Source organism: Mobula hypostoma, chromosome 27, assembly GCF_963921235.1.
Source record: "Mobula hypostoma chromosome 27, sMobHyp1.1, whole genome shotgun sequence".
NCBI lineage: Eukaryota > Metazoa > Chordata > Chondrichthyes > Myliobatiformes > Myliobatidae > Mobula > Mobula hypostoma.
The window spans coordinates 20,569,021-20,580,573 of NC_086123.1; the positions used below are offsets into that span (position 1 = coordinate 20,569,021).

Sequence of the window (11,553 nt, forward strand, 5' to 3'; positions counted from 1 at the left end):
TCTCTACAGTTGTCCGATAGAAGTTGATCAGCAGGTGATGAGGGAGGAGAGCGTGCTTTAGCTTCCTTAGGAAGTAGAGCCGCGGTTGGGCCTTCTGCACCTGATAAGAGATATGGGCAGTCCAGGTGAGGTCAGCCGAGACGTGGACACCGAGGAACTTGAAACTCTCCACTCTCTCCACCTCGTTCCCATATATGTGCAGAGCAGAGTGCTCGACGCGCTTTGACTTCCTGAAGTCTACTATCAGCTCCTTGGTTTTTGTGATGTTCAAGTCCAGGTTATTATGACAACACCATTCTGTCAAATGCTGTACCTCCCCCCTATAGGCTGTCTCATCACAGTCTGGTATGATACCTATTAGGGTGGTATCGTCAGCAAATTTGACAATGGTGTCGGTGGAGTGAATGGTAGAGCAGTCATGGGTGAAAAGAGAATAGAGGATGGGGCTGAGAACACACCCCTGTGGTGTACTGGTGTTCAGGATGAGAGTAGATGATGTGTACTGACACTTTGGGGTCTGTTACTCAGAAAATCCAGTATCCATGAGCACAGTGACCCACAATGACTCTAACTGTAATATATTCTAATGTCCTGTTACCACTTTCTCAATAATAGACTGAAGTATTTTTGCCACTTATTTTATAAAACACTCTTTAAAAAGACTTGACATGCCTGGTCACATTTTGTATTCTGGTAATAACCCTGTAAGTTCTTCATGCCCAAGTAGCTCTCCAACCCTCTTAAAATTATGGAATCAGCTTTCACAAACTTTCAAAAGAATAACAACACACTTTTCTTTTGGAACTTCCTGTCAATTATTTTAAATTATTGACTCATTTACCAGAAGGAGTAATTTACTGGGGGGGGGGGCGGGGTGAGAGAAAGAGAAGAGACTTCAATTAGGTCATTTTTTAGAAATTTACCTATAATCCTAATGCCAATAATTTCCTTTCTTTTCCTATATCCCAAGATGTGCTTGCATAGTAAATCTTAGAACCTTAAGGATTCCAATTTTTTTACATCTTTCTTGAAAGACAAAGTCTAAAATTGTAACCAGTGATTCCTGTTAGTCTGGCATCCTTTCCTGCTCCATTCATATTTCTAAGTAACCCAAATGTGCTTTTTTTAAAACCAAGATACCTACATCCCTCCAATCTTTAAATACTCCAAATTTCCTCTGCCTATGACTTTACAAAAATCAAACCATTTACACTATACAAATCTTGTTTTAGAATGAAAATACCCAAAACACTACAATTCCCACACTTCTTAAAAATCAGGTAAAGTAAATCATAAAACATTGGAAAGTTCTAACAGGTGTTCACTGCAATATTATTTGTTACACAATTTCTGAACTTCATATTCACATGGTCATAGCATCAACTGAGGAAGGGGCTGTATTGTTACATATAGTTTGAGTTTTAGCATTCATACTTAAATAAAAATTTCAGATACCTGTCAACAACTCTCACTTCATGAATAACTTCAATAGAGCCCAGTTGATATTAGCATTTTATTTGCACTATTTTTTTAAATCAGCTAAATCTTTGCCAAACCTTTATTAATCTAAAAGCTTTCAATTAATTCTTGCTTTTATACAATTTAGAAAATAATGTTTAAACACCAGAAATGTAAATCCTGTAACTAATATAATCAAACTAATTTCATGTTAGCGTTCCAATACCAGTTACAGGAGCGGAATTTTTATCATTAATACGAGCAAGTAGCATATAAGTAGCATTAAATGATAACGTACTCTGATCCAACATATGCGATATGAGAGCATTAAATGAGAATCAAGACACAGCTTTAAACTTACCAAGGATAGCAGCTTTTTTTGTTAACTGAACACTGTTTAGGCACCAGATTTTGCAGATACAATTACTAACACCAGCCATTAAGTAGAAGCTTTCAAGTAAACAACATATCAAGCAGTCAACTTTCAAATGAAAATTTCTTCAGAATGACACTGTTCTTTTATTATATCCAAACCCAGTATAAAATCTTACAAGACAAGACAAAAACTTTGTACATCTTGCTGCGTGACATATTTGCATGACGTTTTGCATTTATAACATTACTGTCCTGGTGCTGATAAGCTCTTGTTCATGAATTGCTTCTTTATAAAGCACGTCCACCACTGGAAAAATCAAGAACAAAAAAAATCACTGATGTAACATTAAATCACGGTGCATATAATCATATCTGAACTATTTCTGCTCTGTTCTAAAGTCTACCATACTATCCAATCCAAATTTCAACTTAATGTCAATTTTCCACCATTACCTTCTAATCCAGAACCTGGAGTAAGTTTCAGTACTTATTACTCATTTCCCTCCTGAAAGTCACTTGCAAGTTTTCATTTAAAATTCTTTCATGGGATTTTGGCTTTGCAGGCTGAGTCAGCACCTTTGAGGTGGTGGCGGTGGTGAGCTGCCTTCCCGAACAGCTGCAGATCTTGAGGTCTAGCGAACCCTTAATGCTGTCAGGGTGAGTGTTTCAGCACTTTCACCCAGAAGGAACAGGGATGTTTCCAAGTTAGGGCTTGGGGGCAACTCTAGGTGGTGGTACTCCCATGTCTATGCTGCCCTTGTCCTTCCAGCTGGTAGAGATCATGTATTTGAAAAGGTCCTGTAGGCCATCAAACCTGGCCTTTTTAATACCCTTGTAGTTTTCATGCAAACAGCTTCGATCTCTGCCTCAGGGACGTCACAAGTATATTCCATAACATAAATAATTCATTTTGCACTCATGATCTTAAAATCGGATTGAAGGAGATGAAGATAATCTGAACCAGCTGTACAATGTGTAAGCCAAGCAATCCAAAGCAGCAAAAATAAAACTGGAAACTTGCATCAAAACTGATTTTAATTCTAATCCAAATTCAATGCTCTAATTTTAATCAATCCAAAAGTGTTAAAGTATTATTGATTCTTAAGATTCAAGGTTGCTTAGTGTCATTTCCAGTGCACAAGTGTAAAGGAGAACAATATCATTGTTACTCCACATACAATTTTGCGTGCGCACACACATACACATATTAAGATAAACAACACAATAATAACAAAAACACAGTAAATACAAACAATAAGCTATCCTTTTGTATATACATGTACACAAGGTCCTGGCTTGGATGCTATGTTGCCTCTTCCTTGATAAGAATAGAACATGCAGTCCATCAGCAGGGCGGCTGGGCCCTTTCACAACACTGCCGGCCTTTCTCCAGCATCTTTCTGTTCACATGTCCTGGTAGGGAGGATGTGGTGTTGGTGATGTGTCCGGCAGCTTTGAGTACTTGTAGTAAATTCTTCCTGTCCAATGCAGTGCAGTTTCCATGCCCTGCAGTGATGCAGCATATTAGGATGCTCTCTACTGCGCATCTGTAGCAGGTTGCAAGTACTGATAAGCATAATCCAGCTCTCTTCAGCCTCCTGAGAAAGCAGAGGCATTGGTGAGCTTTCTTGATTATGTAGGATGTGTTTTGGGACCATGAGAGGTTGTGCAAAATGTGCACTCCCGGGAGAGTGAAACAGCTCGCAGTTTCCACGGTTGTACTGCTCATGTAAAGAGGGGTGTGGGTGCTACGGGTTCTCCTGCAGTTGATAAACATCTCCTTTGACACTGAGGAAGAGGGTATTTGCCTGGCACCAGCCCTCGAGCTCTGCCACCTCCTCTTAAAGTTTCAATACTGCAATTTCCAACAAAATTCATCAACGTCTTAGATAATGTTTGCAAAGATTCTTACAAATAATTTAATTTTTAGTGCACGGAAAACCAGCACTACAAGGTGATCCCAGGTGACACCTTTGGGCTCTGCTTACTGCAGATAACTTCAGCCTGGATTTGCTGGAGGAACCAGGGTGGCAGTGTGTGATAAGCTGTTGCTAGAAGGGCCAGGTTTAATAGCTTATATTTATGCAGCTAAGTGACTGACTATCACTAGAGAATTAAGTAACAAGTACCGAAACTGTAACCCATGCAATAGCAAAAATCACACACACAAAAAAAAAAATTAGGTCTGGATGGTGTGGCAGATTTTGGACCACTGCAGGCAATTTTTACATTAAACACAGATAAAATGCCATGTTTTAAGTTGTTGTAAGACAGCAGCAATACACTTGCATGCCAGACAATACATTGCTCTTTAACCAAAGTACATCCCCAGATTATAAAAGGCCACTGAATTATTTGTAAGGATAATATGTAACACAGTTTGAAAAGTGCAGGGCAAAACTTGTATGCATATGGTTGTTCCTCTCCATGTCTTGTAGCATCAGGCGGGAACCTTGCCGTTTCTTTAGTATTTGTCAGTTTTTTCTTAAAATGAGATCAGGTTGCTAGCTCGACACTCAGTCGAGCACAAATGGAAAGCGTGCGAGGAGCTGGCTGGATTTGAACCCGGGACCACTCTCCTCGTAGTCCACTGCAGATGCCAATACACCACCAGCATATAGATATCCTTAGCACACAAGAGATCAGTCTCATTTTAAATGAACCAGAAGACTGCAGTTAGTGGAAACATTCACAAAGTGTTGTTCTGAAAATTATTGTCAATTCCAGTAATAGCAGGGCAGAAAGCACTTTGCTTTCACATTGTGTGCACACAACAGTACTTCGTTTAATGACATTCCCAAAAATGATAATCAATCAGCAAATGAAAAATAAAATAATAAAATTATTAGAGCCACTAAAAATATTCTGGAAGTTATATTAAATGTTACACTCTACATAATAATTTAACAATCAAGAAAGAAATAGGTTTCTTAAAAAACTTAATTGCTCATGATCATTCATGTATAGTATTTTGGCACTTCCCAATAATTCTTTTGACTTCACTGAATTATTAACATTTTTGGCGAATCCACTTTCAGAAGCAACACCAGTTTAATCTGAGTAATGCTAGAACTCAGGAAACAGATGTCTCTGTTCAATAAACCACCTATTCAACAGAGAAACCACACACATTAACGCTACACAAAATCTGCAAGCGGGTGTCATTTGAGAAGATAGTGAATAGGTTAAATTTAATAAACCACTGCTAGGACAGCAATGTTTAGTAGTTTTCAAATAGTTATTTTATACATTATTTAAAGCAGGATAGTTGAAAAACTGCAGATGCTTATAAACTAGTTCAAATTTGAAAGGACAGCATGAAATTTCTGCATTGGAATGCAATTTTAAACATCTTGACTCACACAACTGCCACTGGTGGGTGTTATTACACTTTTGCTTTGCTTTTTTATCAACAAGGTAAATCATATGCCAATATGTGTGTTTTAACCAACTGCTTGAAAGATTTCAGTTTAGACTCAGAGGTACACTCCTCCCAGGATAACACAGTTATTCAATATTCTTCTCCTGGCCCAAACAAAATGCAGCATGCTGTTATAAACTGAAAAATCCAGGCAAGTTTAATGATAAGACCAGGAGATTTTTTCTAGTGATGAGTCTTAATAAACATTTTAAAACCATCAGCTGTGATTAAACTTTACTGGACATTATTTATTGTTTTAATGTGTTTATAAGAGAATGAAATCCTTTCTTAAAAGTCACAACTAGATCCCTTACCTTGCTGGGCTTGTCAGTCTGTTGATCAAACACTTTTTCACAAAGTCTCAGTCCAGTTTCTTGCCTGATCTGCTGCAAGTAAGCCCTCATCATTTCTGTAAAAGTAACCAGAATTTTCAGGATCTGGAACAAATCTGTTCTCAGGACTTGTACTATACGGCAATAAACTGGAACAACTGTCTAGCTATTTTTAGAAGGAGCAACTTCTGCACAGGCACAACTGATAAACCAGTACCTTCATACTGTGAAATAATTTCTAAATCCCAATGAGGTGTAGTTAGACTATTCAAAGCATTTAAAATATAATTTTGATCAACTTCATTACTAATATCGTTTCCACGTACCATCTTCCTGCTTGTGTCCAGGCTTTGCATACATAGCATTGAGGGGAAACCCTGGCTCTCCAGGAATGGGAAAGTTGGTTATTCCCAAGGTGTACATTTCTTTCTCCCCTTGACTTTTGGAGTTACACTATGTTGAGGGAAAATATAAAAACAAAATGATCAAGTCCTCAAAGATGAAAATAAGTCGGACTGTTTTACATTACAAAGAAAACTATCCAACAACTTGACAACTGATTACGAAACGACATCAGCAACCACAGCGGTAAAGAGTTCCTGGGGTTGTTCTAACTTTAACCTAGATAGAAGGAAGTGATCAATTTTCAAACAAATGCCTCACAATACAGAGCCATTTCAACTTCTGTTCCGCCTAATAGAAATCACTTCCTGATGTTATGAAGCAGTTCACGAATCGCATCATCTCAAGCAGCAATACAGAAGTTAAGCTGTGTAAACTGCCCATACCTTATAAGGGCAAAGCAAAGAAAAATGAAGCACACATCAGTGCTCCCTACCTTTTGCAGCTTTTTCAGGCATTCAGTGATGTAAAGGGTGATATAAATTAAGGTTCTATCAGCTTCATTCTGTAATAAAAGCACCAGAGTGTTAGATAAATATGGTGCACAGTGTTGAAATAGAAACATATAGTGTATGTATCACTGTTTAATTAATTCCTGGCTGATCTGTATTTTAACTTCATCGCCCTGCCTTAATTCAGTGACCTTTACTTGCAATGTCTAAGGAAAACCATTCATAGTTTGTGGATTTTCATTTAATCTAATCAAGAGCTGCAGATGATTTTATTTTTATAACAACTTACTGTACTCAAGATACACATTAAACAGGACATTCTTAGTAGATATATTTACTGGTTAAATCTCCAAAATGATTCAACACAAAATGTAAAATGACTTAGAAAGTTTTGTACCAGCTGTTAGACTAAGTAACAGAGGGTTACTCTGTATAACAAATGTACTTTGGCCTTATGGCATGTAGTCTTATTATGTCCCTTTTCCAGTTTGTTTCTTTTTCCCTGCTTTTGATGCCCACATTGTAGAGGGTTTTTAATTTTACATCAGTAACAGAACAAGGAGAAGTCATAGTCATACTTTATTGATCCCGGGGGAAATTAGTTTTTGTTATAGTTGCACCATAAATAATAAATAGTAATAAAACCATAAATAGTTAAATAGTAATATGTAAATTATGCCAGGAAATAAGTCCAGGACCAGCCTATTGGCTCAGGGTGTCTGACCCTCCAAGGGAGGAGTTGTAAAGTTTGATGGCCACAGGCAGGAATGACTTCCTATGACGCTCTGTGCTGCATCTCGGTGGAATGAGTCTCTGGCTGAATGTACTCCCGTGCCCAACCAGTACATTATGTAGTGGATGGGAGACATTGTCCAAGATGGCATGCAACTTGGACAGCATCCTCTTTTCAGACACCACCGTGAGAGAGTGATTCACCCTCAGACTTCTATGCTTCTTAGGATTCTAACTTGGCTTCTTCCCACCCTGATCTCAGGAAATCATAATGAACAACAGCCAGTGCAAAACCAAATTCCCTCATTTTACATCAAAGTGAATTCACTCTTATCATACTCTATAATTTCCATTATTCCCTTCAATACTTTGCAGATATGACAATTTTCTAAGTTGGCAAGAAGAGGAACTTACCTTTATTTCATAGTTTTTAAAGAAAACATTTGCCTTAAAATAGTAGATAGCTTCATCAATTACATCAGTATCTTTGGCTGGAAGAGAAAAGTAGCAATGCAACAATAATCAATAGGCATGCCAGTATCCCCGAAGCCAATAATTAATCATTTTTGTCCTCCCCAACCTGAATTCTACTAAAGCAGAATACCCCAACAGCTAATTAGCATTCTCTTTATTAGCAAACTAAAGAAGAAAATATACTGAGAGAATACGAAAGAGTGAACACATTACTAGGATTCATAGTTTGGTTTCCACAGTTCCATTGCCCCCTAAGAATGCAAGATATTCCCTAACCTACTTATTGCTTTAAACTGAGTGAATTCAGTACTCTTTTAATAATATGAAACAAGTCCTCACAGGAGATGAAAACTGCATTTTTGATTACTTTTAGATTCAAAAGGCACTTGTGCACAATAATCGTTTCCAGATAATTTCTTCACCCAGGCATGCTCACATCTTTCTAGTGAGGCTAGGAAGAACAATTCACTTCATAACCATGCCTTACTTTCTCTAAGGAAATTAGTAAAGACTGCTGCTAACACCACTATTACCAAGTTTAGACAACAACAAGATTACTTGCCTTGTAGTTTCTCAAAATATTACCAATCATTGTCTTCAATTTGTTTAAATTATTAGGTTCTCCGAGAATGAAAGACTTGCACTCAATAAATGTAGCGTCATGTTCTCGATGTGTTACTACAGTAACAAATTAGTAATGCATATCTGGACAAATGCCCTGTGGCTCAGAAACTTTAAGAGCAATACACTGCCATACATATGCTTAAAATCTATGCATGCATATAATGTTTTGTTTGTAAAAGAACAATGATGTTTGTTGGCCAACAAGTCTTTTATTATCTTAATCAGGATGACGCCAAAGACAGATTTGTCTGCATTGCATGCAATATTTTATGTATGTGGCTATAACTTCTTGTCGGTAGCTTTAATTTCCTGTTTGCAGCATGAGCGTTTAGAAATTACTGCACACTTGCCTCGCCCTCACTAGGAACTACCTCAAAAATAACTTTACAGTTATTAAACAGAGTTAGATTACAACACTAACATTTATCTGTATTCTTTAAGCACAACGCTACAAGTGCATAAGAGCACTGCACTGAAATTATGAAGTTCAAAACTTACTTTCCTTTGGAGCTGGTCCTTTGAATTGAGTTTTCAGCGGCAATAATGCCATATTTCCAATTAGTTTTACATCATGGTCCATGAGGGTTGAATGATAAGCCTGAGGAGGAAAACAACGATTTGCATTCGTCTTGAATGTTCAAAATTCATATTCCCAAATTACGACACGGGAGATTTTTTTTTATCGATCTCAAGACGCAGAATAACCCAAATAAAGATGCAGGATATCAGCAGTTAATATTATGAATCTGCATTCATTCATTTCAGAGCGATAAAGGCGAAGGCACACACAAAAAAGGCTCCCAAAATAATTTTAACATTGTTTAGGCCTCACTGGCCTACTTCCTGATCTCTCGCATTTATTTATTTGACATTTCGGTGTGACGGATTAACATACAGTCACGGCAGCTTAAATATAGTGCAATAAGCACAAATAAAACACAAAATGATATGTAAAACTTACCGGCATTTTAGAAATTTCAATAGAGCAACCAAATATTTCTGTCAGATTCTCTCGCTTCCGCTAGTCCCACCCTACCGGCTACGAGCACGTCCGGCCCCGGGAGCGAGCACGTCACTCCTACCACGTGACGCGCGGAGACGCCGCTCTGCGTTTGCGCGAAGGACAATTTTGTTCAAAGTTGGGTCAGCTCGCTTTAGGATGTTTGGAGCGTTGTGTCCGTTTTATATGAAGTGCGCAGATAATACTGTACGGGTTTGGTAAATGCATTTAACTGTCATGTAATGGAAAAGTATAGTGATTATATTCACATTTATACGGATGGTGCGAAGGAACTTGAAACAGGCGTGACAGGGTTTGGGGTGGTAATACCAGCAAAAGAAATTGGAATCAGCAGAAGAACATCTGATAAGTTAGGGGTGTTTACAGTGGAGATGCTGGCAGTGTTGGTTGCGTTACAATGGGTGCAGAAAGCCAGACAATTCAAAGCATTGATAAGCTCAGATTCATCCTCAGTTCTAGCAAGTTTAAGGTCTTTTCACACAAACAGTCAGCAAGATGTACTTTATGAAGTCCTTCAGTTAGTCGCAAGAATTGCAAATCAGGGAGGTCAGGTAAAATTTCTATGGGTTCCAGCACATGTAGGGGTGAAGGGGAATGAGAGGGTGGATGAGTTGGCAAAGAGGGCGTTAAAGAAAGAAAACATAGAAATGCACATTAGTATCAGTAAAGCAGAGGTTAAGTGTGTAATCTGGGAAAAAAATCAACCGAATGTGGCAAGAAAGATGGGACAGGGAGGGGAAAGGGAGGCATTTATATCAAATGCAAAAAAGTGTTGCAGGTACTAGGGTAGGTAGTGGAAACAGAAGAGAGGAAATTGTGTGGACTAGGTTAAGGCTGGGACATTGTGCATTAAACAAAACATTGAAAATGATAGGGAAACACCAGACAGGATTGTGTGAGGAATGTCAGGAAGAGGAGTCAGTAGAACATGTAGTTTTGTGTTGCAGGAAGTATAGGATACAGAGAGAGATGATGAGAATTAAACTAAGGGAATTGGTGGTGCAGGAATTCACATTAAAAGGGTTGCTGGGTATGGGTGAGAGAGAGCACAGGTTAGGGTATTTTTAGCTTTCTTAAGGGTTACAGGGTTTTTTATAGGATATGACGGATAAACCAGGAATAGGGTACTAGGATGGCCAAATATGGGAGGATAAAGTGTAGGTTAGGGTGTGTGTGTGTGTGTGTGTGAAGGGTGACTGTGTGAGTGTGTGTGTGTGTGTGTGAGAGAGGGGTAGGGTGACTGTGAGTGTGTGTGTGTGTGTGAGAGAGAGAAGGGTGACTGTGTGTGTGTGTGAGAGAGAGAGAGAGATGACTGTGTGTGTGAGAGAGAGAGAGAGATGACTGTGTGTGTGTGTGTGTGTGTGTGTGTGTGTGTGTGTGTGTGTGTGTGTGTGTGAGAGAGAGAGAGAGAGAGAGAGAGAGAGAGAGAGATATTGGGTGAAGGGATTTAGAATGTACGTCTATTGCACACTCCGGAGCAGAAGGTGGCAGTAATGCACCATTAAGCTGGGTGCCAACCGCCATAAAACGAGACAGACAGAATATTGTACGGGTTATCCACAATGACTTCACATTCAGTTCTTGCACAAGGTCTTCACTGTGAAACGTCGCCTCTTTCTCGCTCCACAGATGCTGCCTGACCTGCTGTGTATTTGTTTTATATGTAATTCATTTTCATGGTTCCCCGGATCACTCTTACTGCTTGTAGAAAAAGGTATTTACCTTTAACGCCCTAGCACCTCCGCAAATATTGTGCTTTGGTCTACATCTGCCAAGAGTTTTTGGAATAACCTTCGAAATCTTTAACTATATTTGTTGTTTAAGAACTAAGCCAGTGGCAAAACTGTATCAGTCTCCGCCATTCCCTTGGATTCATCAGCTGCAATGGAGAGGGGGAGCTTGCTGTATGGATAACAGTTCACTCTCCATATTGTCCTGTTCTGGTTTGCGTATCACGTAGACAGTAGGGACGCAGCATCCATGGTCGACCCCGACCAACGCCAAGACTCAAAGAACTAGGCTCCTACCAGAATGAAGATGGCACTTGAACTATGCAATTCCCTCTCGTTAACCACCCCTACTCTGACTGAGTCACTGGAGGCTGAAGTGGCCTTATTCGTCACAAGGATGCATTCTGTTGAAGTAACTCTGCATGGAATCTCTTCTTTTCTTTTCCAATCTTTTTACTAATATCAAAATGTTAAACATAACATAGTATTAATACAAAGCTATTGGGATTACATTGTTAATAATTAGCATATA

At 38.8% G+C, this 11,553-nt stretch overlaps 1 protein-coding gene across 1 annotated transcript; it reads right to left on the reverse strand.

Annotated features, from left to right (window-relative positions):
• Positions 1-1,499: 1,499 nt before the first annotated feature.
• Positions 1,500-9,358, reverse strand: arpc3 (actin related protein 2/3 complex, subunit 3). Its single transcript, XM_063034422.1, has 7 exons — positions 9,232-9,358; positions 8,769-8,868; positions 7,587-7,663; positions 6,425-6,493; positions 5,913-6,039; positions 5,569-5,663; positions 1,500-2,140 (listed from the first exon to the last, which is right to left on the reverse strand). The coding sequence occupies exons 1-7, from the start codon at positions 9,235-9,237 to the stop codon at positions 2,078-2,080; spliced, it is 537 nt and encodes a 178-aa protein (XP_062890492.1). The 5' UTR covers positions 9,238-9,358; the 3' UTR covers positions 1,500-2,077.
• Between the last annotated feature and the right edge of the window lie 2,195 nt (positions 9,359-11,553).

Coding starts and splice junctions, on each gene's coding strand:
- arpc3 (XM_063034422.1), bottom strand. Junction 5,664..5,912: donor TGGACACAAGCAGGAAGATG/GTACGTGGAAAC, acceptor TTACTTTTACAG/AAATGATGAGGGCTTACTTG. Junction 2,141..5,568: donor AGACTGACAAGCCCAGCAAG/GTAAGGGATCTA, acceptor TGATTTTTCCAG/TGGTGGACGTGCTTTATAAA.